Source organism: Vulpes vulpes, chromosome 4 (assembly GCF_048418805.1).
Source record: "Vulpes vulpes isolate BD-2025 chromosome 4, VulVul3, whole genome shotgun sequence".
Lineage (NCBI taxonomy): Eukaryota > Metazoa > Chordata > Mammalia > Carnivora > Canidae > Vulpes > Vulpes vulpes.
The window spans coordinates 113,632,322-113,659,969 of NC_132783.1; the positions used below are offsets into that span (position 1 = coordinate 113,632,322).

A 27,648-nucleotide genomic window follows, 5' to 3' on the forward strand; every position below is an offset into this window, starting at 1 on the left:
TTCAAGTGCACAAGGCCCAGAATTTAGAATAGCACTATTATAGACCAAAGATTGGAGAGCCATGGCTCATGACTTAACGGTTCCACCTTTTGAAATTATTGGGAAAAAAATCAGACTATTTCATGACATGAAAATTAAAGTTCAGATTTCAACATTGATAGATAAAGCTTTATTAGGAACCCAGTCACACTCATTTATTTACACCTTATTAGAGGCTGTTTTCATACTACCAGAACACAGTGAGAGGAGTTGTGACAGAGCACTCATGGCTCAGAAGCCTGAAATATTTACTGTCTGGCCCTTTATAGGATGGTTACCTACCCCTATTCTAAATCATTCATTTTTAAGTAAGAACTATTTGCTACACTGCAGAGTTAACCTTTTTTTTTTTTTTTAAGATTTTATTTATTCATGAGAGACACAGAGAGAGAGGCAGAGACCTAGGCAGAGGGAAAAGCAGGCCCCATGCAGGGAGCCCAATCCAGGACTTGGGCCTCCATCCCTGGAATCCAGGATCATGGGATCACACCCTGCGCCAAAGTCAGGCGCCCAACCCCTGAACCACCCAGGCATCCCAGAGTTAACGCTTTTTTTTTTTTTTTTTTAAGATTTTATTTATTTATTCATGAGAGACACACAGAGAGAGAGAGAGAGAGGCACAGACACAGGCAGAGGGAGAAGCAGGCTCCACGCAGGGAGCCCGACACGGGACTTGATCCCAGGTCTCCAGGATCACGCCCTGGGCTGAAGGCAGTGCTAAACTGCTGAGCCACTGGGGCTGCCCACAGTTAATCTTTTTATATGCAATTTTTTATATATATGTAAAACCTACACGCAGTTAGTTACCTACATATTTTGTTCTGCAATTAGTTACCTACATATTTTGTTCTGCACTTAGTTAACTCCACTTTTAATTCTCAAAACATAATACACTATTTCAAAGAATCACTGAAGAAAATAAAACCGTATTGCAATTTAAATAGCTCTATGTCATCACAAAATTGTTGACTAATTCTATTACATTACTATCTTCTGGATATTCTAAGCTGACTATCCAAACTAACACTAAGAATGGTATGTAGGAGGAGGAAGAGTGCTGCTGTAGATACTGTTAGGCAGTATTCAGCTAGAACTACTTGTATTTCTTTTAGTCCAAAGAAACTAGAGTTTATTGTCCAGGATAATGATGCCTGTGCCAGAAACATGAAAGTAAGTAAGTCAACAGCTAGTTTAGTCGTAGGTTCTGGACTCCAGGAATTCTCAAATCCTACAAAGAATATGGTTTACAGTGAAGGTAACAGCCATCCTGCCTTTACTGACCCCTCACATGTCACTAACCACCAAATTACCCTCAAGAGCAAGTTTTCTTCACAGTCAAAAATTTTAAAATCAAACTTCTCTAAAATCTGGTCTTAGTTTAAGAATGTGATGTTAATAACCGAGTAAGCCTAAAATGACTCTTTGTCTTTTGTTTTTTGGTTTTTTGGTTTTTTTGGGGTTTTTTTACTCTTTGTCTTTTGAAAGTGAGGTGGATCCATCTGTATGATGATAATAGATGCTTAGCAGTAACCTTAGTTCTGGGCTGAACGGTTTACGTTTTCTATCCTGTTCTATTTTTCTCTAGTTATGATAGCATTTACACTGTTTGTAACTACAGTGACATTAGAATATATGACATTTACGTGAAGTGGGCAACTGGCAGGGGGAGAGAGGTAAAATCCCACACTGGCCAGATTGGTGGCAGTTGGGGGTCAGGGCGGGGGCGGGGATAGCAGATAACATTTTTTCCTGGATAAAGTACATTTGGGACTTAATCATTTTGCTGGCAGATATCATTACATGGTATGTTATTTAAATGTTGGCTTCTCCACAATCAGCTATTTAGAGGATACCGTTAAATTGCTTTTCTCTAATATTAGCAACTAATAGGTAGGAACCTTTTAGAAAAAGATGGATCTGATTTCCACTGTGCCTTCTGTTTAAATCTTTGTTTAATATCCCTTTCCCCCAGACCTCCACAGATTTCTAGCACATATCATAAGAAGACTGTGTACACTTTAGCCTGGGGGCCGCCACTACCCCCCATTGCACTCGGTAAGTACCTGAGCCATTCTCTAGCAAACATGAGAGCATTCTCTTTCTTTCAGTTTAATTGTAAGATATTCAAGCTGGAAAGTCATACATACTCTAGTATAATGACTGCTTCTGCAGACTGCTATGTCCCCCCAAAGATCATGAGGGCAGTCATAGCAAATAATAAGTTAGAAACCATTCACCCATAATAAGAGTCCCCAAACTCTAAAGCATCATTTGGTCTCTTTGAGCTGAATTTTTTCACTGTGCATCTGAGAGGCAGATGAGAGAGGCAGAGACACAGGCAGAGGGAGAAGCAGGCTCCACACAGGGAGCCCGATGCAGAACTCGATCCCAGGACTCCAGGATCACGCCCTGGGCCGAAGGCAGGCGCTAAACTGCTGAGCCATCTAGGGATCCCCAAGAAGATGTTTTTTGATCCCAGCTTTGGCACCCATGCTGTTTGGATGGCAGGAGAATGTTTAAAGCAAATACTCTGCCTTATAAATATTACTGTAAAGTTAGTGTATCTTTTTACTTCTCCCAACAGCTGTGTTCATATGCAAAGAACAGTGACTTTATTCCAATGTACTAATAAAATATTTTTAAAACAACTCATGGTATGCTATAGTTGTACTATAGCAACAAATAGTTAAGCTGGTGAAATGCAAAACTGATAAGCTTTCTTTTCTTATCTCATATAGGAGAAGGAGACAGACCTTCCCTCACTTTATATAGCTGTGGAGGGGAAGGGATTGTCTTACAGCATAACCCCTGGAAGCTTGGTGGAGAAGCCTATGATATCAACAAACTCATCAGGGACGCCAACTCAATCAAAGTGAGTCCTTGTGGTCTAAAGTCATCTTGATTTCCCATCTTACATGATAAATGCCATTATTAGAGATATCCATTATGCTCATCAGATTTCTTAGATGTTCCTAAAAGCCTCAGTGAATTTGTGATTTATTACAGATAACTAGAAGTCTTTATCCCTGAATAAAGCAAGGAACTTAACCACACACACACACACACACACACACACACACACACACAGTTTTGTCTCAGTTGCCATGGTGATTTATGATAAACTTTCAGATCTTGGAATATAAAGCATCCCTTTCAGGCCAGCCACTTTCTCCAGAGTGAAACCTTGGTAAAAATTACTATAATGTGGTAGCCAAGGTTGGTTGCAAAGTATTTTGCTGAAGACAAAATAACCATCTTATTTTTAATTTTTTAGTGAAATAACTACAGATTTGCACAAAAATAATGCATATAATTCCCTTATATTCTTGACCTAGATGCCCACATTTAATCACTTTTGTCTTACCATTTTATCAGTCTATGCCAGAACTGTCTTTTGAAGTGAAACCATAAATGTTGAGAGTTCTTATTCTTTCAAATGGACATTTTTACTGCTCATTATTTTTGAATGACTAGCATAAAAATAATCATTAATGGAATTATTTTTATAAACTATATTCTTTCATTAAATGTTATCTCCACATTAACATTCAGCAGTGAATGAAAAAGAATTCCTATTCCTAAAGAGCTTTCAGTTTTGTGGTAGTTGAATATATGGATTAGAACTTCATACAAGGAGGAGCACCTGGCTGGCTAAGGCAGTAAGGCATGTGACTCTTGATCTTGGAGTTGTGGTCTCAAGCCCCGCTCCGGTGGCTCAGCGGTTTAGCACCACCTTTAGCCCAGGGCATGATCCTGGAGTCCCAAGATCAAGTCCCACGTCAGGCTCCCTGCATGGAGCCTGCTTCTCCCTTTGCCTGTGTCTCTGCCTCTGTGTGTGTGTGTGTCTCTCATGAATAAATAAATAAAATCTTTAAAAAAAATATTCCCTATGGCATAAAAAAATAAAAAATTAAAATTTAAAAAGCAACAACAAAAAACTTCATACAAGGTGTTTGGGCTGGAATTAGAAATTTAGAATTCCTAGGGTGCATGGGTGGCTCAATCGGTTAAGGATTGGACTCTTGATTTTGGCTCAGGTCATGATCTCAGGATCCTGCATCAGGCTCTGCTGGGTGTGGAGCCTGCTTAAGATTCTCTCTCCCTCTCCCTCTGCTCCCCACACTACCCACTTGAGTGCTCACTCAAATTACTTTCTTCTCTCTCAAGAAATTTAGAATTCCTTCAGGTGAATGGTAGCTGTAGAAGCTGTGGGAATATATGAGGTGATCTAAAGACACAATTAAGAAGACAGGAGGGTCCAGGCAGCCTTGGGGAAACACCAGCAGTTGGGAGAAAGAAAAAAATAGGAAGAAAACCGGGGAAGCGTGTATATAGCTTTTGTTAAGGAGACATGACCCCCATATTATCAAGCCAGTGTTACACACTCTGATGTGGGATAAAAATCATTTTAACGAAGTTCATTTCACAGAGTTAGATATTATAAACATTTAGTTTACTGGTCTCTTTTTTGTCCCAATTAAGGAAATTACAGTCAGAATGCTTGCTTTTAGTAACTCTTGTAGTAACTCTATGTAATTAGAACATTTTAAGCTCTAGGGATTTTTTTTCTCATGCTGTCATCATGCAGAGAGAATAGTGCTTTTAGTCAATTGGTTTGTTTTGCTTTCTAGTACAAATTGCCTGTACACACAGAGATCAGCTGGAAAGCAGATGGTAAAATCATGGCTCTTGGCAATGAAGATGGGTATGTGTTTGTTTCTTTAAAAAAAAAAAAAACATTTTGTAATTGCACATACATTTGATTAAAAGCTGATTCATGCCATCTATAGTGTTAGTTGGGATGATATTCTGATCTGCCCTTGATATTCTCTGCAGAGACCCAGGAGCTTTCTGCATCTTCAAGAATGTAAAATAAGCTGGATATTTTAAGTCCAAAGGAATGTTCGCCTATTCAGTGTTTAGGCTGTTTTATATTTCACAAAATGTTCATCTATTGTACTATACTACCTAAATCTTCCTTCATTTTTTTAAAATAAGCCTGGGCACCAGTGCTTTTTAGACCTCACTGTGTTCTTTCTGATGTTGATCATAGCAACATAATCCTAATTTAGTCATTGGTTCATTATTTCTTTTAGCTTTTCCATAGCACCATTTATCACAAGAGCCTGATAAACACAACTTTCCAGAGATTATGTGGGATTTTTTTTTTTTAAAGCTGAATATATTTGTTGAAAGAACAGCCTTTTGTATCTGGCTCTTTGTAAGAATAACCTTTACAGTGATAGATAGGATTATCCTATTCCATTTCACCTTTATTTGAGTAATGGGATAAGGAAGATACGTGTTTGCATATTAGATTGTAATTTGATCATCCATCTTTCTTGTCGCATGTGTTTGTTATTCCAGATCAATAGAAATATTTCAGGTTCCCAACCTGAAACTGATATGTACCATCCAGCAGCATCACAAACTTGTGAATACCATTAGCTGGCATCATGAGCATGGCAGTCAGCCGGAGCTGAGCTATCTGATGGCCTCTGGGTCCAACAATGCGGTCATTTATGTGCATAACCTAAAGAGTGTGATAGGTAACTTTGGTTTCTTACATACTAGGGTGATAATTGTTCAGCTGCTTTGCATTCCAAGTTTTATACCTTTATTTACTTTTTGATATTGTTCTTGTTTTTTCTGCTTTCAAAAGTAATATATTTTTCTTATTTAAAATAACATGGGCACCTGGGTGGCTCAGTCGGTTATATATCCGACTCTTGGTTTCAGCTCAGGTCATGATCTCAAGGTCATGAGATGGAGCCCCATGTAAGTGGTTGTTAAAAGAGCACTTTTTAAAAATATGGAAGCAGTGAGATTTCTTTTTTTCTGATACGAAGAAATTATAATCTGTCACAATGCTGTTTCCAGAGTATTGCAAGTATGTGCTATCAGCCATAGTGAAAATAGTTGACGGTTTTATTTTCTCTAGAATTTCCCATAGTTTTTTGAGAATCCTTATCTATAAGAACAAAAAAAAATTTATTCTAGGAGTGGCTCCCTCAAGTTGAAAGCAATGTGGAAAAACAAAGTATAGACAGGTTTTTTCTAACAATAAATAGCAGACAGTGTGTAACTTATGAGCATGATATGTTAGAAGGCTTATCCTGGTCTTATTATCTTTGGGATTCCGAATTAAGCATCCAGTTTAATAGAAGGCATTAACAATTCTTCAGAGCAGTGCAGATCTGTGTTACTTTAATACTAACATCTCAGTTTGGTTTTTATTTCATATCTACCAAATAACAGAAAAAGATTTTTTAAAAAATGGCCAGAATCAATATTACTTTATTTCAGACTTAGAGGAAAGATGCAAGAGTAATACAGAGAACTCTCATACACCCTTTCACATATTCAACAACTGTTAACCTTTTGTTATATTCATTTGGTTGTAGGTGTGTGGGTGCCTGTGCATACATATTTTTTTCCAAACCGTTTGTGTTGCATACATCATGCCCACCCAAACCCTTAATATTCGTGTATTTTGTAAGAATGAGGATATTCCCTTACAGTCAATCTACAATTCCATTATGAACTTCAGTTAATTTAATAATATAAATACAGTGGTTTAATCGATCATTCATATTCATTTTGTCAGTTGATCCAGTAATGTCCTTTATATCTGGAATAGTCTCTAAGCCTTTTTTTTTCTTTTTTTTTTTTTTTTAATCTTTGAAGGCTACTGCTCTATTATTTTGTAGATGCCCCCTCAGTCTGGGTTGATCTGGTATTTTCTCCTGATTAAATTCAGAATTATATGTCTTCAGCTACCATAAAACTGATGACACAGCCTTCTTAATATCACATGCAAAAGATACTATTTTCATTTTGGTGGCTTTTAGAAAGACAGAATGACAACTAAAACTTATTGCAGTAAACCTATCTGCATACCTCACTGCATACGTGCCCATAGTCTTAACCAATAAATAATATTGCCTGCTGAAAGTCATCTAGAAAGCATATGGCAAAATCTTGACTGTCCATGTCAAGATGTAACTCTGCTGTGTCTTTTTGTTGTTGCTATTAGTAAAAATGACATCTTCCCTTTGTCTCTTAGAGAGCAATCCTGAATCTCCAGTGACCATTACAGAGCCCTACCGGACCCTGTCAGGGCACACAGCCAAGATTACCAGTGTGGCATGGAGCCCGCATCATGATGGAAGGCTGGTATCTGCTTCCTATGATGGTACAGCTCAGGTACTATTGTGTCCTTAATTCTGTAGGTTCTTCAGTATGTATTCTAACTTGAACTCTTCTCTCCTTTCCCCAGTTATGTACATTCTTTCCCTCACTGTTATCTTCTACAGAAAGGAATATTCTGAGCTCTAGAAGGCATTTTAGTTCATTCCACATATCTGGGCCCTTGGCAGGCTAAGATTGGGTTTTTGGGTTTTGTTTTTGTTTTCTTGTTTGTTTTACTTAGATGAAAGGGAAAGTATTGATAGAAACTAGCTAAATTCTAATTTTTTTAACATTTCATTCTTACTGTCATATGATGGACTAAACTGATGTGAGAACTACTAGCTCCTATTTTAAATACAGAAACGGTGGCTATAAACATGAACAGTTTTTAATAATAAATTAGTAAGTCAAAAATCTTCAAGTTAGAAAGAATAATGAGGAGATGCCAAGCCAGAGCTGTGAGGTAGGACTTTGAGATACCAGAACCAGAACAGACATTAAGAACTGGAGAGCTAACTTCTGATGGATGTCCATCTCAGTGTAGAGTTGTAACTAAGCTAGGAGCCAGGAAGGGCTGCCCTCTGAAATGGAGACAGGAGTAATTCAAGAAAGTAAGGAAATTGATCATTTCCCAGAGATGGGGACAAAAGAATTACCTGTGAGAAATAAGAACCGTACACATGCAGATATAGGCTGTAAATTAAAATTCTCTTCGTGATGTCAAACCCCCAGCCCAAAAAACATAGAATAACTGGTTCATTATAGTGAAATACTTAGAGCACCATTAGAAGCTCACTCAGAATCATCCCCATAAGAATGTCTCTACATCCCAGAGTACATAAGCCTCTTGTAGGAAATAACATTTCTAAAATTTGAACTTGTAAGAGGAAATAATAAGTCATAAGGGGAAATAAAAGTACACAGTTTCTTTTTAAGTCTTTTTTAACTTATCTCCCCCCAAAGCAATAGAATAACCAGAAATTATCTGTGCTATCCTGTGCCTTGTGGTTTTAGGTGTGGGATACTCTCCGAGAAGAGCCTCTGTGCAATTTCCGAGGACATCGAGGTCGACTGCTTTGTGTGGCATGGTCCCCACTGGATCCAGACTGCATCTACTCAGGGGCAGATGACTTCTGCGTGTACAAATGGCTCACTTCCATGCAAGAACATTCCCGGCCTCCTCAAGGTCAGTCAGAACCAGGAGCCTATAAATGCTAGCCTAATTCCCTTTCTCCATTTCTCAGAGTAACTGAATTGATCAAGGTCAAGAAAAGGGGACATTCATGTAGAGTGGCAGTGATATACTGGCATGGGTTGCCTTCCTAATCAACGAAGACAACCATGAGAGGCCTGAGGACAACATTCAAATAGTAACAAGTATACCTAGCACTCAGATCTTGGTTTCTAAATATCATTTTCTGTTAAAAGAGACCAACCAGAGCTTCTTGGAGAAATGGCTAATTCCAGGTTGGTATAGGAAAAATACAAAACGGGCCTGGAACATCATCTGGTGCTACAAAGGAAGGAAATGCTCAAGAGCTGAGATCTGTCAAGAGAACAAAGAAGCTAGCTCACAGGGACTCCCACTAACCAAATCTGGCACAGCCTGAACTTGAAAATAATGAACAGGAGAATTCCAATGTAGAATGAATGATGCAATCAGAAGATTACCATTCAGCAATCATCACATTAACAGTTTGTGGTCAAGAAACATCAATGGATAATAAAACTAGTGGGTGCAAATACTTAGTAATTACAAAGAAAAAAATGATTTTTCAAGGAGAAACTCACAAGACAAGTAAACAACCAAATAATGGGACAAATAGAAATGTTGTGCTACTTTGAATGTTGTATTGACCGCATCACTCCTTTGTATGCCTGCCCAAAATGCAAAACCTAAATTTAATCATGACAGACATCAGGTGGTGGGGGAAATCAACAAAATAATTGTCCTGTGATCTTTAAAAGTTTCAAGTCATGAAAGTTAAAAGAACAAAACAAGCCTGTTCCAGGCTGAAGGAAACTAGAGAGACATAACAAGTGTATCATGTAATCCTAGATTGTTTCCTTTTGCTGTAAAAGATATTCTGGGTACAACTGGCAGAACTTGAGTAAAGTATGTAGACAGTACTAATGTATTGATGTTAACTTCCTGATTTTAATGGCTGTGCTGTAGTAATGTAGGAGAATGTCCTGTGTATAGAATATATACTATAAGTATTCAGTGATAATTGTGTGTCATATTCATGTTTTAATGTAATCCTAAAAAGGGTTTGGTTAACATGTTGAAAATACAACTCTAAAAATTCATTGGGAAGGAAAGGGAAATGGTGATAATGCTATCAAAAAGAAGAGTGATGAAGTTTTAGAGATAATCTCCTAGAGTGCTTGTAACTAAAAGTATATATTTTAGTCTGTGGCCATGCCACCCTGAATGCACCCCATCTCATCTGATCTGGAAAGCTAATAAGCAGCATTGTGCCTGGTTAGTACTTGGATGGGAGAATATACATTTTAATCTGTCCTCCTCCTAACTATGATTCCTCTAGGTAAGAAAAGCATTGAATTAGAGAAAAAAAGGCTCTCTCAACCTAAGCCAAAGCCCAAAAAGAAGAAAAAGCCCATCTCAAGAGCTCCTATAAAGCAGGAAGTATGTGATGGGAATGAAGATGAGAGCATCAGGGAGAGCTCAGGACCTGTTGAGAATGGCGTGTCGGACCAGGAGGGCGAGGAGGAAGCCCGGGAGCCAGAGTTTCCTGGTGGTGTTGCCTCAGTGGGTATGTGACCAAATCCTGTGTTTCCCAGACGCTAGGACTTTGTAGGCATAACCCGTAAACTAAGCCAGGTCCTAACTCAGTTTGAAACTTCTCTGCCTCTGACCTACTTATGGTCCCATCTGTTTAACTTAGGTGGTACCTTTGGTGCCCTTAAATATTGCTAGTTTCTTAAAAGGTTGTTTTAAGCCTCTAAACTCCATTGAAGTGTGAAAGGGGATCTGACAGAAGACTGGGCTGGAAATAGTGAAAGTGTTCAGAGAACACTTTTTACGAACTTGGGCAGGACAAGACTACAGGGCAAAGTGAAACCAGGGAAGTAGATCCATAGAAACTTAACCAGGAAAGTTTTCACAGTGTGACATCCAGCCAGTTACTGAAAAAAAATACTGTCCCATACAAATGTCTGGCCTAGAAGCTACCATTGCTCTGGGAACTTGTGAGTTCTCACCCTCACAACTGGGTTTGTACCTAGTGTGTTTGTGCTGTTGTTGTTTCTGGAATAAAAATGTATGAATTTGGTTCTTCTAGTCTGGTAAGCTATAGTGGCCATTCTCCAATTTCTCAGAATACGGTTTTTCAAGGTTTTGTCACTGCTTTCTAATGAGGTAGGCTGTTTTTACTTTGAAGAGAAAAAAGTGTTACTGGATAAAATTGTAGTACTTTAATCCTTTTTTACCTTTAAATGTTTATCTTTAAGCTGTGGTGCCTATTACCTGTTAAAATGATTAAAGAGCAAAAAATATAAATAGAAGCAATGACCCATGTTTAGTCCTAAAATGGAATATTTTGATGTGACCGAATTAAAATGGCCAAAATATATGGTACAGACACATCCAGGCCCTGTCCACCTCAAGAGATGGCTGTTGGAGCCATAGTTTAGGAAAATAAAGAGCTAAAAGTTTAATGGATTTTTTTTTTAAGCTCATGGTTGTGTATGCTCAGGATCGTGACTCCACATCACGTACTCTTAATATTCTGTATTGCAGTTAAACATGGAATTAGTAGTCTGTCATCTAAATATGTAAGAAGTCTTTGGTCATCTGAGCAGTTTCAGAACTCCTGGGCCTATGATATGACACTATGAGGACTAGAAACTTCAGCGCCTCCATAGACCAATTAATCAAAGGTCTAAGTAATAAACTTACAGATTCCTGGAATACAGACAGTTTGTGAGGTGGGAAAAGAGAGACTACCTATATTTCCTTTCCAGAGTATTTTATCTCATATTATGGAATACATAAGATCACACTATTAACCCTGATGGAGTTCTTAATTACTTAAAAAAGAACTAGATTCTGCATTGTTCTTCTCCAAACTTTTTTCTTCACCCCCCCATGATACAGCTTCTAGAGAACCAGTTACCTGCACTCCAGTTTCATCAGGCTTTGACAAGTCAAAAGTCACCATTAATAACAAAGTCACTTTACTGAAGAAAGAACCACCTAAAGAGAAGCCAGGTTAGTGTCTAATGAGTAATATATTTTGTGAAAGGATCCTCAAATATTATGTGCCACCGAAAACTCTGAAGTGTTTGGTTTTTTATTGTTGGTTTTTTTGGGGGGGCTTTTCTTTGTTTTCTAGGTTTTAAATGTTTGTGTTTTGATTGTTTCGGTTTGGGGTCATGTTTTTAAACAGTTTTAATACACAATTTTAAACATTTTTAAATATTTTAATGATGAAGGATCATTTTTGCAGCTGTCACTAATTGTTCAAAGTGTTCACAGCAACATTTTGTGTGGTAAACACTGCTGCCAGCTCATTTAACTTGAAAGCTCTAAGAACAGGAACTTTTCTTCTGCCCAGCAGTATCTCTCCAGTAGGTTACAGTCACACAATGGCCATCCATTTTTATGATTCTGATCAGATCTTCAGAAAGTCTGTATTTTTTTTACATTTCAGAATCCTTAACCAAGAAGCGAAAAGCTCGTTCCATGCTTCCATTGACTACCAGCCTGGACCACAGATCTAAAGAGGAGCTCCATCAGGACTGTTTGGTATTAGCAACTGCAAAACACTCCAAAGGTACAAAAATAGGCTTCCTTGGTCCATACATAGTCTTCTGGGAACTAGCACCTAAGAGGTGCTTGTATATTTGAACGAGCAAACAAATGTGTAAAATTGTTTGTATTTCTACATTATCTTCCAGCCTTCCCTTCCATCAGACCCCATTGCCAAGCTCCCCTTTCTGATCCACTGTTAGCACTCCCCAATGACTTCGAGATGCAGTGCTCTGATTTACTGTTATAAATTGAGCTGTTACCAACCATCTATGTGCCAGAATTGGTATGATGGCTTAATGAATCTTACCATGAATCAACTCCTTCAACTCTCTTTTCCCTAGAAAAAAGTATCTTCATGTAGAAAAAAAGTATTCGCTTATTGGAAGTATACCCCTAATATGGCAAAATTTTGGTAGAAGTTTTTATTATAGAAGGTTTTTTTATTTTACTTTTGCAAGGCCCTCATTCAATGCCTATTATTTTGATATTTGAGCAACTATATATTTTTTATTTTTGAATTTTACATGTTGAAACCGGATACGTATGATAAAATGATATTCAAAGAGTCCAAAAGAATATAAATCTTTTTTACATTCTCACCCTAATACCTATATTTCCTCTCAGTGCCACACTATTACCAATTTCTTGTCCTCCAGAAATATTTTATTCTTTTGTATACATAGCCCTTTTGGGGGGACATTTTGATGACTTCCTATAACTTATACACCTAGTTGGATAGTTATACATTTTATTAACCTTACTGGAAAATCACTCATTTGACTTTTTAAAGATTTTATTTATTTGACAGAGCATGCATGTACACACAAGCAAGGGGAGCAGGAGAGGGAGATGCAGGGCTCGATCCCAGGACCCTGGGGTTATGACCTGAGCCAAAGGCAGATGCTTAACCAACTGAGCCACCCAGGTGCCCTCATTTGACTTTTTAAAAAGCAGATGAATATTGAATCCTTTTGTAGAGGATTCTAGTGAACATCAAGGACATTTCTTGTTAGTTTCATTTTGTCTTTTTAGTTTTTACTGCATTTAAAATACATGTTGAATTTGGGGTTGACTTTATATATTCCTTTTCCCCCTCCAAAATCTTTGAGCAAACTGCAAACTAAATTGTCTCATTGGGGCAGCCCCAGTGGCCCGGCGGTTTAGCGTCGCCTGAAGCCCGGGGTGTGATCCTGGAGATCCGGGATCAAGTCCCACGTCGGGCTTCCTGCATGGAGCCTGCTTCTCCCTCTGCCTGTGTCTCTGCCTCTCTCTCGCTCTCTCTGAATAAATAAATAAATCTTAAATAAATAGATAGATAGATAGATAGATAGATAGATAGATAAATTGTCTCATTGGATTTTGCCAAGGCTGAGCTAAACAAACTCACATATTTTGCTACCCTTATAACCAGCAGGGGTCTCCGTTAGGGTAAACAAGGACACAAGACTCTTCTTTTCACTGTCTGAAATGGGTGTTCTGGACATATTTTTGGAAGATTAGAGAACAGTAACTTCACTTTGTCTTTTTTAATTAGCAGAACTAAATGAGGATATGTCTGCTCAACTTGACGAAAGATTTCACCTGGGGCTTTTTACAGACCGGGCGGCCCTGTACAGAATGATTGAGGTTGAAGGTGAGGCAAGTCCAGTCAACATAACCCAGTCTATCTTTATGCTTCCCTGACACTTTGTACATACCTCTTTTATGGCTGCTATCCTGTGGCATCAATAATGATTCACTTTGCATGCTGGTTAACTGGGTTTTGAGCTCCCCAAACCGTACATTTGCATACACCCCTTGCATCTGTCATAGGACCCTGAACATACAGTATTCACTCTGAGTGTAAGAGTGCATGGGTGGCTAAGGGACTGAGTGGGCTTCGCACCACATTATGAACACTGGGAGATGACTCTCCCATCACCCGGCAACAACATATTCTGGGAGTTTGTTCCTCTTTCCTCCAGCCTTTCTTTCTCTAGAAGTCCGTGCAAAGGTCTCTGAACATCTTCCCAACATTCTATCTCCTCCAAACAGGAAAGGGTCACTTGGAAAATGGCCACCCTGAGTTATTTCACCAGCTCATGCTTTGGAAAGGAGATCTCAAAGGTGTTCTTCAGACTGCAGCAGAAAGAGGAGAGCTGACAGACACTCTTGTAGCTATGGCACCAGTTGGTATGTTCTTTTCAACAGAAGTGCTATCACCTTGAGGATGAGTCCACTACAGATGGACACTCTCAGGGCCCTGGGTGGCTCAGTTGATTAAGCATCTACCTTTGGCTCAGGTCATGATCCTGGGGGCCTGGGATGGAGCCCTGCGTGGGGCTGTCTGCTTTTCCCTCTCCCTCCGCCCCTTCTGCCCCCTCTTCCTCCCACCCCACCCCCACCCCCCGCTGGCTCATGGTCTCTCTCATGCACTGTCTTTCAAATAAATAAATAAAATATAAAAAATAATTTAAAAAGATGGACTCTTGCAGGACAGTTTGGCCATGTCTAATTACTTTAACTCAGCAATTCTAAGTGTTGGGACTTAACGGTATTCAGCAAAATGACAGGTATACATGGACTGTCATTACAGCAGCATTTGTAATAGCAAAGGATCACAAGAAGCTCTCTGTCCATCAATAAGAGACTGGTTAAATCTCGTACCTCTATACAGTAGAAGCTCCCATAAAAGAATGAGGCAGCTCTGTGCATTCTAATATGGAATGGAGCTCCAAAGTATAGTAAGTGAAAAGAATCAAGGTGTAGGTGTACAACAGTGTTTACTACTCTTTCATTTATATTTAAATGTGTCTTTGTAGACTATTTCAAAAAGGTTTCAAAAGAAACTAGTAATAATGGTTTTTTCCAGGGAAAGGAATTTGGATGTTTTGGGTAGAGGGATGCCAGGATAACAAGGAAAGCTTTTATGCTATGCCCAGTTTTTTAACTGTACTTAAGAATACTATATATAGAGAGAAGTATACACAGATCATTGTCCTGACTGACAGTGAATTTCACAATACACCCTTATAACCCACACCCATATATCAGAAGTATAACACTACCAACACTACCAGCTTCCCATGCTGCTTTTCCGTAAGTCTCCACAACACCCCAACAAGGGTAATCACTGTCCTGACTTCTATACTGTTTGTACATTTTTAATTTTAGACTATTTTGTATGTGTTGTGTAATCAAAGAAAAAACTAAAGTTTTAAAATGTGGGTATAAGGAGAGTAGATGAAGCAAATGATCTGTAATGGCAACTGAATTAGTATCTAAATGTTGTACTTAATATACTGACTAAAACCAAAGCATTTTCAACCTGAATGTATTTGCTTATTTTGTTTTTTCTTAAACTTGCTTCTTATTTAACCACCACCTTTTTTTTTTAAAGCTGGCTACCAAGTGTGGCTGTGGGCTGTGGAAGCTTTTGCCAAACAGCTGTGTTTTCAAGATCAGTATGTCAAGGCTGCCTCTCATCTACTTTCTATCCACAAAGTATATGAAGCTGTAGAGCTGCTCAAGTCAAACCATTTTTACAGGTTTGTATGACCTTACAATTGAACCAACAGTTGGACATAATATGAAATTAATCTGCTAAACAGCTCTGCTTACTGATAACCAGCATAAACCTTTGTTGTAATTAAATATCTCAAACATACAGAAATATATGGACACTAGCCTAACAAACATCAATGTACCCACTACTTGTGCTTAACAAATGTTAATTTTTATCAGTGTTTGCCACTGATCTTTTTCAGAACTTCTTTATCCAAAGTAACACAAATAGGGAAAACAGTATATATAAGACAAAAGAGACAGAATCTTGCCAACCATGCCAAAAGCTCCCTGTACTCCTAGTTTTGTTTGTTTTTTTTTTTTTTTAAGTGTAACATTCCAGATTTAGTTGAATTGCTTTTCTCCAGTTCTATCCTCATCCCTTCTCTAGAAGTAACCACTCTCCTGTGATGGGTATGAATCTTTCCTAGCCAAGGTAATACACTTTCACTTAATACATTGCTAAGTAATGACAGACAAAGGAACAAAATATTTCTTGTAAAACAGCATACAGTTGGGTCTTGTTTTTTGATCCAGTCTGATGGTTTCTTTTAATTGTAGTGCTTAGGCCATTTACAATTAAGAAGATTGGTGTGAATGAAATTTACCATCTTGCTATTTGTCCTGTTATTTGTTTATTTTATCTTTTTCTGCATTCTTTTGAATCAGTTGAATATTTTCTTATTACCAAAACTGGCTTATTAGCTATACTCCTGTTCATTTATTTTACAGTTGCTTTAGGGCTTGTGATGATTAGCATTTTTAACTTATTACAGTTTATTTTTAAATAATATTGTATTACTTCTTTTTCTTTTCTTTTTTTTTTAATTTATTCATGAGAGACACAGAGAGGGAGAGAGGCAGAGACACAGGCAGAGGGAGAAGCAGGCTCCATGCAAGGAGTCTGATGTAGGACTCGATCCCTGGTCTCTAGGATCACACCCTGGGCTGAAGATGGCGCTAAACCGCTGAGCCACCCAGGCTGCCCTATTGTATTACTTCTTATATAGAACATTTTTTTTTCCTTCCTGTGTGTCCTTTCTGCTACTGTTATATATTTGACATGTTATAGCCCCACATTACATTATTAGAATTTTTGCTTTAACCTGTCATCTTTTTAAATTTTTTTGTTATTAATTTTTAAATGTTTTTTTTAATATTTGCCCACATATGTATTTCCAGCATTTTTCATTCTCTTATATAGGTCCAAGGTTCTAATTGCTATCAACTCTTCCTTCACCTGAACAGGATCTTCACTTTTTTGTACTGTGATTCTTCTGGTGACCAATTCTATCACCTTCTATTTGTCTAATAAAAGCCTTTAATTTTGCCTTCATTTTAAAGGATCTTTCTCTGGCAGTTTTTGTCTTTCAGGGCATCAAAGATGACATTGTTTCCTCTTATGTTGTTTTTGACTTGACTGTTGCATTTAATCTCATCTTTGGTCTATAGGAACTATGTCATTTTTCTCTGTTTTTAGGATTTACTCCATCACTGATTTTCAGCCATTTGATGTGATAGCTTTGGGGAGACCTTCTTGATTCTGTTTTGGTCTGTCTTCCCTTAGAGAGTGTTAAGCTCTGTTTTAGTGTATATTAAAGTTGCTATGTATCAGCTTGATCAGCCTTTGAGGAGTTACCTACACATATATGGCCTTTGTGTTTAGCCAAAGATTCCATGAGATTCCCCAGAGTTCTATAGACCCTTCTCTGGACAGATTATTCCTTCCTATCATCCTGGCCCTCAAATTCCAATTGCTCTGTCTCCACTCAGTGAGACTGCTGAGGGTTCCCTGTAGGAAGATGCCTGCAGGAGGGCCCTTAACAGGGCTCACGTCATTAGTTCTCTTCTTTTCAGGATGACAGTCCTGAGCTGCCTGGTGTCCAATGTCTTTAAAAAATAAAAGTTTTATCTAGTTTTGTGACAGGTGGTTCCTGTTACTCTGTCATGGCTAGAAACTGATGTCTCAAAATCTTCTTTTTTTTTTTTTTTTTTTTTAATTTTATTTATTTATGATAGTCACAGAGAGAGAGAGAGAGGCAGAGACATAGGCAGAGGGAGAAGCAGGCTCCATGCACCGGGAGCCCGATGTGGGATTCGATCCTGGCTCTCCAGGATCGCGCCCTGGGCCAAAGGCAGGCGCCAAACCGCTGCGCCACCCAGGGATCCCTCAAAATCTTCTTAAACATTGCTCTACACAGATCAACTTGATCTAAAATACTTTTATTCCAGCTACTACTTTATGTTGGCTACAACTCAGAAGTTGTATGTTACTTGAAAAATATTAGTTCACTGAATTACACAGATACCCCCAAGTGTTAACACATTTTATTATAAAATATTCAAAAAAAGATCACATTCTTAAATATCACTGTCAATCTTTTCAGAAGAATCTTTAACTTTTGGGAAGCTGTCAGGCACAGAGTAGCAGGCACAGATTTTTAAAATTCTGGTTTTCATTTGAAAGCTCAAATTTTATCATTGGCAACAGTACTGCTGGTTGTTTTCTGTGAAGTGACAGGACTTGGGGATCCCTGGGAATCCACAGACCACACGTTAAAACCTGACGACCTAGATGAAGAAATGAGCTCAGTGTGTGGTTTTAACTTCCTACGTAATGCAGGAAGATGATCTCTTATAGGAAATTGGAACAGTATAAACAATACAAGAGGGACAATTTGTCCTATCATCTAGCCTTTTCAAATTGGCTGATTATCTGTTCTTGCGTCTAGGGAAGCTATTGCAGTTGCCAAGGCCCGACTGCGCCCAGAGGACCCAATCCTGAAGGACTTGTACCTCACCTGGGGAGCCATCCTGGAAAAAGATGGGCATTATGCTGTAGCCGCCAAATGGTAAGCCTGAGGGAACAGGTAGGTATCTGAATATAGAAAAGCAGGATAAGAGTTGTAAGTGTAGAGGGGGAGGTAAAGTGACTAGAAAATGAAAAGGCATATGTGTATTAAACCAACTTCCTAAGATTCATTGGTACCTACTTCCTTGGTATTTATATGAATCACCATAACTATTCAAGAAACCTCTAGCAGATTCAGGAGGTCCCCCTTTTTCTAGTGATGTCTTTAACATCACTATAAGGAAAAGGAAACAGGAAGGGAATGAAAACTCTGTTTGGGTTCAGTTCAGCAAATGTTGAGATTCCTTTCTGTCCTTACCCTGTATGATGTGGTCACTCATTCTCTGTGCTACAGTGGAAGAGGAAATAGGAGATCTGTTTATGAGACTTTGGGGTTTTCTTTTGTATTACAGCTATTTAGGGGCTGCTTCTGCTTATGATGCAGCCAAAGTTTTGGCCAAGAAGGGAGACGCAGCATCACTTAAGACAGCTGCAGAGTTGGCTTCAATTGTAGGAGAGGATGAGTTGTCCTCTTCCCTAGCTCTCCGGTGTGCCCAGGAACTGCTTTTGGCCAGGAACTGGGTGGGAGCCCAGGAAGCCCTGAAGCTACATGGAAGTCTAAAGGTCAGTCTGTTGTTTTATCTCCTGGTATTTAAGAGGGAAGGGCCCCAAGTCCTTTTCTAGTTGAATTCCAAATGAATAACCCAGTTGAACAAGGTGTGTTCAGCAGGTATCCTTAGAAGTGTCCAGCAAGCCTTGGCCACACTATCCCGTGGAAGTACTGTGGCTTGCCATTGCCATATTCAGAGTAAGAGCTAATGTGGTCATTCACAATAATTCTCCTTCCTTATTAGTTTGTGTACAACATATATGAATAGACAGCTCAGCCCCCGGGGCTAACAATTTGATGTTTCTTTATTGGTGTCATCAGGTCTTCTTTGAAGAGGGAGGGGAAGAGGGATTAGCCTCTGACAGAAATCATGGTCCTCTGTCACTGCACCCCTCTTTAGCTTTAAGCCATAAAAAAGTGTGGGAAAATCAATATTTAGTTAAATGTCTATTTATCCCTTTCTGATTAAAAATGAGTGATTTACCACTGCCTTATTTGACACACCAAGACTGAGATTACTTTAAAAGCATGAACACTCAGTTTCCAAAACACATAAACATTTGGTCCATTTTAGACAACTCTGCTAGTCAGATACTAACTTCTAACATGAATTTTGTGAATCCTTTTTCCCTAATAGGGTAACTAGGCCTAAAAACATTCCTAGCTAAATATTCATAGCCCAAGAAAAATTGTAACTTTCTGGGAACTACAAAATAAAAACGGAGATAAAAGTAGCACACCCTCAAAGATAGTGTCATTTGGTATACTATTTATAAAGTGACCAAACCTAGAGAGAGTTTAATTCAAACATTAAAAAAAAGAAAAAAGTTTTCAGAATGGTTATTTAGCTTTTTTTTTTTTTTTTTTCTCTTCAACAGCATCCTTATCAGAGTAAGAAAACTTTTAATCTTATGCTAAATGCTATTCGGATAATATTCAGGCTGTTTTGGCTACATAAAACAGAGACCTTCCCAAGCTTAACTGATATTATTTTAAGGGTACACATGAATCTCATGGCAACTCAGTCTAGCAAAAATAATGATTTTCTTCTGGGCCTTCTCTCTGTGCTTCTGTTCTCTTCTTTTCCAGCTGACTCCCTCTTACACCTCCTGGGACATGGTGCCTGACACATGCCCCAGCTCTCAGATCTACACAGCTTATCTGTTCTATTACCTTTTGCCCATTACACTTACTTTTGTATCCCTCCCCCTTTTTTTAAGATTTTATTTATTCATTAATGAGAGACACACAGAGAGAGAGAGAGAGAGAAAGAGAGAGGCAGAGACACAGGCAGAGGGAGAAGCAGGCTCCATGCAGGGAGCCCGATGTGGGAATTGATCCTGGGACTCCAGGATCACGCCTTGGGCCAAAGGCAGGCGCCAAACCGCTGAGCCACCCAGGGATCCCCTACTTTAGTATCCTTTAATCTAAAATTTGGGCAGAGGAAGGAACTGGATAAGCCCGCCCATCTTTTCTCAAAGTGGGCCACAACAACTGTAGTCCTGTAGTGGACAGGACTACAGTTGAGGTTCCTTGTTATGAAACTGCTTGGGCTCCGGGCTACCTCCAGGATCTCTGCAAAAGCATCTGGAAAAATGTCTATTAGATCATGTCTTTTCCCACCTCACTCATGACTCACACTGGCCAGAGGCAGCCCACTAAGGGGTTTGGTTGCTGTAGATGCATTAGGGAACACACTCAGAAACTGAAGAGAGCTCTCAATAATCAGGGACTTCCGCCGCATAACAGTTTCTATGCTTTGTTGTTGGGTTCCAGGGGCAGAGACTGGTGTTTTGCCTTCTTGAGCTACTGTCCAAGCACCTGGAGGAAAGACAGCTTTCAGAGGCCAAAAGCTCTTCCTACAATGCTTGGGCTGCAGACATCGAAGGCCCCTTTGTGGAGAGGGTGACTGCTGTATGGAAGAATGCCTTCAGCCTGGATACTCCAGAGCAGTATCAGGCAGCACTACAGCAGCTGCAAAGTATCAAGTATCCATCCGCTACAAATAACACTCCCTCCAAACAGGTACCCTGTCTGCACTCTGTAGTCAGACTTCCTTAATCTATGTCTGGTATGATAAGGAAACAAGCTGAATGTCAGTTTGCATTTCAGCAAAGACATAGGCAGGCCCAGGCAACCTGGAAAGATCCCTTCAGACTAATTAAAGCCCTTTGGCTTTGAAATTAGTCTTAGATCAGTCTTCTCTTAAAAGAAGAGAAGCCTAAAAATACAGAAAAGCAAAGAGAAAAATAGAGTATCCATCAACCAGAAATAATAAATGTTCGCATTTTGTCATTTTTGTTTCATATAATTTTTTGGTTTTGTTTTGTATATTCTTCTAGATTTTAGTAAAAGAAATACAACAAGGTTGAAGTCCCTGGTACCCCTTTCCCTTGGTTCCATTCCCCTTTCCTAGCTCATCAAAGGCAGCCCCTAGGTCAGGCCATATATATTATTTTGGACCTTGCTTATTTCAAGGACCTTGCTTATGACCACTGTGTAAAATCTGTCCATATTGATGCAAAGAGAAAAAGTTGATTCATTGTAACAGCTACTACACCCATCCTATATATATATATATCAATTTATCTACTTTTGAAAATGAGGGCACATAATTTTTGAGGAACAAGACTTCCTTAAATGATATACAGCACTTTCGGAAACAATTTGGCAGTTTCTTATAAAGTTAAACATAGATACACCCAGTGACCCAGCAGTACCACTGCCTGGATATTTCATTTAAAAAATGAAATCAGATGTCCACACAGACCTGTACACAAATGTTCATTGCAGCTTTAGTTCACAACAACCAAAAATGAGAACCCAAATGTCCATCAGCCGGTGAATGGATATGCAAACTATGTTTTAGCTATACAGTGGAATGCTATGCAACATTAAAAAGGAACAAACTAGTGATGTCCAGATAATATTAGTGAATCCTAAAAGCATTATGATAAATAAAAGAGTGAAGACACAAAAGACTGTATACTCTGTGGTTCTATTTATATAAATTCTAGAAAAGACCAAATTTATAGTTACAAAAACCAGGCCAATGGTTGTCAGCAGGTGGAGAGAGGGGAGGGCATGCAAAGGAGCACATGGAGATATTTTACAATTATGAAAATGTTCCATGTCTTGATTTTGGTGGTGATCATAGCATATATACCTATACAGATATATATATTTATCAAAACTCATCAAATTATTCACTTAAAATTGATAAATTTTCTTAATTATACTGCAGGTTGGTTGGTTGAATTACAGCTTTTAGTTCTAAAACTCCCTTTTTGGGCTTTCTTTTTTTTTTTTAAGATTTTATTTATTTATTCATGAGAGACACAGAGAGAGAGAGAGGCAGAGACACAGGCAGAGGGAGAAGCAGGCTCCATGCAGGGAGCCCGACATGGAATCGATCCCAGGTCTCCAGGATCACACCCTGGGCTAAAGGTGGCGCTACTGACCCACCCCGGCTGCCTTCCCTTTTTGTTTTAATAAAATACAAATGTCAAGGCTTTTTTTTTTTTTTTTTTTTTTTTTTGCATGAACAGACTTTAACACCAGACAAGGCATGTTACTGTGCAGCTAGATAGGAAAGTTTCTCAGATAAGGGAGCCGAAATGGGTGGTGGAAATAGAAGGACCTTTCTTGAACGTATACTGTCTCTACTTCCTAGTGCAGTCAGTAGGAATTAGGAATATTTCTGTATCATCCCAGTGCTTGCTGTGGGAGAATGTTTAACTGAAACTGTGGCTTCCCCCTCTAGCTTCTGCTTCACATTTGCCATGACCTGACCTTGGCAGTGCTGAGCCAGCAAGTGGCCTCCTGGGACACGGCTGTGGAAGCCCTACTTCGGGCTGTGATCCGGAGCTATGACTCAGGAAACTTCACCATCATGCAGGAAGTGCACTCAACCTTTCTTCCTGAGGGTAAATGCCCCCCAGCTCTGTTGGAGCATGCTGACTAATGGATGATGTAACCACCACCAGTGGTGTAGTAGCAGGAGTATATACAATATCGAAAGATAGTTGCCAGTTGTGTCATTTAGCACCAAGTTTGAATCCTCTTACCCAGGCTCCTAAGAGGTAGCCAGAATGGTTGAGCTGTTTTCCTTTACCTGGCCCTACCAACTTTATCTACCTTACTGCCTTCTATAAATTTTCTTATAGTTTGAGAAAAATAGCAATGTGCTCACAAGTTAGTTAAGAATGGAGAAGCACATGGGGCCCCTGGCTGGCTCAGTTAGAAGAGCATGCAACTCTTGATCTCAGGATTGTGCGTTCAAGCCCCATGTTGGGTGTAGAGAAACATTTAAAATAAATAAGTGAACTTTAAGAAAAAAAAAAAAAAAGGAATAGAGAAGCACAGCAAAAAGACATTCTTTGAGCTGCATAGTCACTAAACTAAATCACTTTGATTTTTCAGAGATATAGTGGGATCTTACCTGAGAGTTTTCATAGGAAGATGGAATATTTTTTTCTGTAATGCTTTGATTGACACATAGACTACAGCAACAAGAATGCTATCCTAGGTCAGGAAATGTTTGGTTCTGGTTGGCTTTTGGTGAAGGGCATGTTGTCCCATGGATTATTGCTATCCTTGAGATCCACTCCTTGAGAGATAGGAAATACCAGGGGAGGAGCTAGATTTCTAATAGATAAAGAACACACAACCCTAAATCCTTGTCTTCTTCTTCTAGGCTGTGGCCACCTAAGAGACAAACTGGGTGAACATCAGTCCCCCACCATACCAGCTTTCAAAAGTTTGGAGGCCTTTTTTATTTATGGACATCTGTATGAATTCTGGTGGTCTCTATCCAGGCCTAGCCCTAAATCTAGTGTCTGGGTAAGAGCTGCTCAGAGAAGGACAACCTCTATTGAGCAAAGTGAGCAGATAAACAGTGCCAGCCCTGAAGAAACTGACCCTAAAGTGTCTGAACCAGAGCCAACCAGGCCTCCAGAATTAGATGTGAGACTCACAGAAGCAAGCAAGCAAATCCTGATCACTTGTAAAGAGCTCTTTTCAGAAGAGCACGCCAGTCTCCAAAACTCACAGAGAACCGTTGCTGAAGTCCAAGAGACCTTGGCAGAAATGATCCGCCAACACCAGAAGAGTCAAGTCTGTAAATCTACAACAAATGGTCCTGATGAGAATGAATCTGAACAAGTAGCAGAACAGTCCCTTTCTAGTCCTCAGAGGGAATGGTAAGAGTCTGTTTAAAGTGGAATTGGAAATACCCTGCTGAGTTCTCACATCATCATCAGATAAAAATCAGCACATGATAAGCTTGATCAGATCACCTGCCAGCACCATAATGTTGTATGCACAGGCTTTGGAGTCCAACATGGGGTTCTAATCCTGACTTTGCTGAGTGACCTCAGGCAAGATTCTTAATGTTTATGAGCTTTTGTTACCTTATCTATAATTGGGAGGATCTACCCCTACCTCCCTTGTTTGGGGAATTAAATGAAATCACAAATAATGTTAATAACAATAGAACAGTAAAATACTACCTTTGAGCAATAAGTAGATCCCCCCCCCAAAAAAAATTAATCCTGTAAAATGAGTAGTTGCATTTTTGCATCATTAATGAATACCAGTTTTTCAATTGTTCTGTGCTCTTCCAGAAAATACACAAAAACGGTAGTGTACAAAACTGCATGCTGAGTTAAGAAAATCCCAAGTGATCAGAATGCTATAGCTAATCACTTCTGTTCACCACAGGGTCCAGGTGGATGATAGGAGCCAATCACCAATCACTGTAAAGTTAATTTGCACTATTACAGGGCCCTCTGCTTTGGGCACTTGTAGTGATTAACAATTACTGATTGGCTATTATGCTGAGTGCTTTTTGCCTAGATTGTCTCCCAGCATAGGGCCTAAAACATAGTAACAATACCTAGGTACCCTAGTACCGCCAATAAACTGATAATTAGGGCAGCCCCGGTGGCACAGCGGTTTAGCGCCACCTGCAGCCCAGGGCGTGATCCTGGAGACCTGGGATCGAGTCCCATGTCAGGCTCTTTGCATGGTACCTGCTTCTCTCTCTGCCTCTCCCTCCCTCCCTCTCTCTCTGTGTGTGTCTCTATGAATAAATAAAGTCTTTTAAAAAAACATTTAAAAAATTTTTTTAAAAATAGTTAATTATTAGTAGTAACTGAAAAAAAAATTAAGTTTTGAAGCCTTTATATATTTATTGCTATAAAAATACTTCCATTGCAATCTTTTTTTTTTTAAGATTTATTTTATTTATTCATGAGAGACACACAGAGAGAGAGGCAGAGACACAGGCAGAGGGAGAAGCAGGCTCCATGCAGGGAGCCCAACATGGGACTTGATCCGGGTCTCCAGGATCATGCCCTGTGAAGGCGGCGCTAAACCGCTTAGCCACCAGGGCTGCCCTCCCATTGCAATCTTGAATGAGTTTTGAGTCACTTCTCCAGTAAGCCGCCACACTCTAGGCAGCTTTAGGTTTCGTTCTAGTAACAAGAAAAACAGTAAAAATTCTCTAACCCAGCAGCTCTTAACTTTTGGATCACAGGATTCCTTTGAAAAGCTTTAGACACAGAAAAATGTGCATCCTAACCTATGGTTAGGAGCCACAGCTGTGCTAACTATTCCCCAAAGAAATCCAGGCTTTTTGCACTTGGCTGCAGAATTAAATCCCCTAAAGATCCTAAAGTCCTGTGATCCAAAGGTTAAGAGCTGCTGGGTTAGAGAATTTTTTTTTTTCATTAGAGCTATGTGTCTAAGAAGTGGGGATTTGGAAAATAGTGAGGAATGGTATTTCATTTTGAAAACTTTTTACCACATCACATTAAATCCCCTCCTCTTGACCTTGGTATTAAAGATGAGAGGTAAGACCCAGATGACAAAAGAATTTTATTTATCGGATAACAGTTAAAAGTTATGTGAGGCAAGGCATATGACTTATGTTTTTTTTTTTATTATTACTAGTAAAGAAGAAAAAAATCAGCCACTTTCTCTGCCTGAATTAACCAAAAGGCTTACAGAGGCAAATGAGAGAATAGCTAAATTTCCTGAGAGTATTAAGGTAAGATTTATAGCAGTTCATTTGGTAAAACATGGTTTTTTATATTATCAATTTACTAAACCAAATTCTTTAAGGTTATCTGATTCTCTGTACTGTTTCTGAAATCTCTACACATTTGGATATGCTTAAAAATTTAGGATCCCATGGTCTTTGGTTAACTAAAATGGGAGAACTGGATTATTGATAACACAATTTTATACCTCATTCTTCAGAGAAATGAAACAAATTTTGGAATTGGGAGGTAAAATAAAATTAAAATTGGTACTTGACAGGATGAGCACTGAGTGTCATACTGTATGTTGGCAAATCGAACTTCAATAAAAAAAAAAGTTGGTACCATGTATTTCATAGTTACAGATGGATGAGTGTATTTGAATGTGGCACTGCTAGTAAAAGGAGAATCATGTTTTGAATTGAGTGGGGCTCTAGAAAAAGATTCTTTCATTTGAGGAGGATATCCCAGTATCCATCCGTTCTGAGTATTCTCTGTCCTTAGAGTAACTGATGAAGAGCCCTGAAGGAGAAATTGCTAAGTTGTGTCTGAGAAGTATCACTAGATGAGACTTGAAGGTGCTGGTGCCTCTCTCTATGCAGGTCTATGTGGCTCATTTGCAAATGCTTCCTTATTCATCCCTGTGTCATCTTTCAGACCTGGCCCTTCCCAGATGTGCTGGAGTGCTGTCTTATCCTGCTTCACATTGGGTCCCAGTGTCCTGGCAGCGTGACCCAGGACATGCAGCAACAGGCCCAAGAGCTCCTTCAGAAATATGGCAACACTAAAGTTTACAAAAGATACTGCCAGACCTTCTGCACATGAATTTTCAAGGAACTTTAAGAAAACTGTGCCAAATTCAGAACATATGACACCTTTCACCTCTGCAGCTACACCATGCCAGACATTCACTTTGATCCCTAGATGTTTTTGCAGTGATCCAAATAACACAAATGGGGGTCAAGTTTGAATTGACTCTACCCTTAGACATAGTGAAATTGGACTTTGGACTCAGTTGTGGTTTCCTACTGGAGGAAGGATCATGAAAAGCCAGCAGTAGGTATTCAGAACACCTGCAGTGTGATTGTTGGTCATCTCTAAAGCCTTATGCAGGTTTCACCCAAAGAGGAGAAACTTTTTAATTACCCAAAGTATTATGTTCTCAAACACAAACTACCTTTAAAAATACTTAAACATGTCATTCTTGTTGGAGACAGAATTGCTCCATTTTATGACTTGGTATTATTTTTCTTATATTTGTTAATTTGGGTTCTCCCCCTTCTATTCTTTCAAAGACTTCACTTAGAATGTGAAATAGACCTTTACCCATCATGTTGACTCTACCATCCATCTGAACTTTAGGTCAAAAACTTGGTTTTATTGTTTCATGTAATTGCTTATTTGAACAAATCATTTACTAAAGTGTTAGAAGAACAAATAACTGAAATTCAGATGTGTCTTATCCCTTCAGTTTTGTAAAATGTAATGGTGATTGAACAGCTCAGAAAGAAATTACTGTTTCAGTGGTTCTTAATCCTTTTTGGATCACAGGACCCTTTGAGAATTAAAACCACAGATGTTCTTTGAAGAAAAA

The 27,648-nt window shown here is 39.0% G+C and overlaps 1 protein-coding gene across 4 annotated transcripts in view; it reads left to right on the forward strand.

The window, feature by feature from the left end:
* The window catches only part of GEMIN5 (gem nuclear organelle associated protein 5), a 39,380-nt gene extending 11,732 nt beyond the window's left edge, over window positions 1-27,648 (forward strand). For 2 of the 4 annotated variants that reach the window (XM_026008055.2, XM_072756764.1), the window contains 19 exons: window positions 2,012-2,094; window positions 2,778-2,911; window positions 4,671-4,744; window positions 5,407-5,588; window positions 7,106-7,245; window positions 8,245-8,416; window positions 9,780-10,007; window positions 11,351-11,464; window positions 11,907-12,029; window positions 13,542-13,640; window positions 14,042-14,179; window positions 15,387-15,534; window positions 18,283-18,402; window positions 18,815-19,025; window positions 20,788-21,036; window positions 22,775-22,937; window positions 23,708-24,212; window positions 25,966-26,062; window positions 26,712-27,648. In XM_026008055.2, coding sequence (XP_025863840.2) covers window positions 2,012-2,094; window positions 2,778-2,911; window positions 4,671-4,744; window positions 5,407-5,588; window positions 7,106-7,245; window positions 8,245-8,416; window positions 9,780-10,007; window positions 11,351-11,464; window positions 11,907-12,029; window positions 13,542-13,640; window positions 14,042-14,179; window positions 15,387-15,534; window positions 18,283-18,402; window positions 18,815-19,025; window positions 20,788-21,036; window positions 22,775-22,937; window positions 23,708-24,212; window positions 25,966-26,062; window positions 26,712-26,879 — 3,148 coding nt within the window. In that variant the 3' untranslated portion in view covers window positions 26,880-27,648. The remainder of the gene's footprint in view (window positions 1-2,011; window positions 2,095-2,777; window positions 2,912-4,670; window positions 4,745-5,406; window positions 5,589-7,105; window positions 7,246-8,244; window positions 8,417-9,779; window positions 10,008-11,350; window positions 11,465-11,906; window positions 12,030-13,541; window positions 13,641-14,041; window positions 14,180-15,386; window positions 15,535-18,282; window positions 18,403-18,814; window positions 19,026-20,787; window positions 21,037-22,774; window positions 22,938-23,707; window positions 24,213-25,965; window positions 26,063-26,711) is intronic. The other 2 variants (XM_026008061.2, XM_072756765.1) reach the window with 1 other exon arrangement.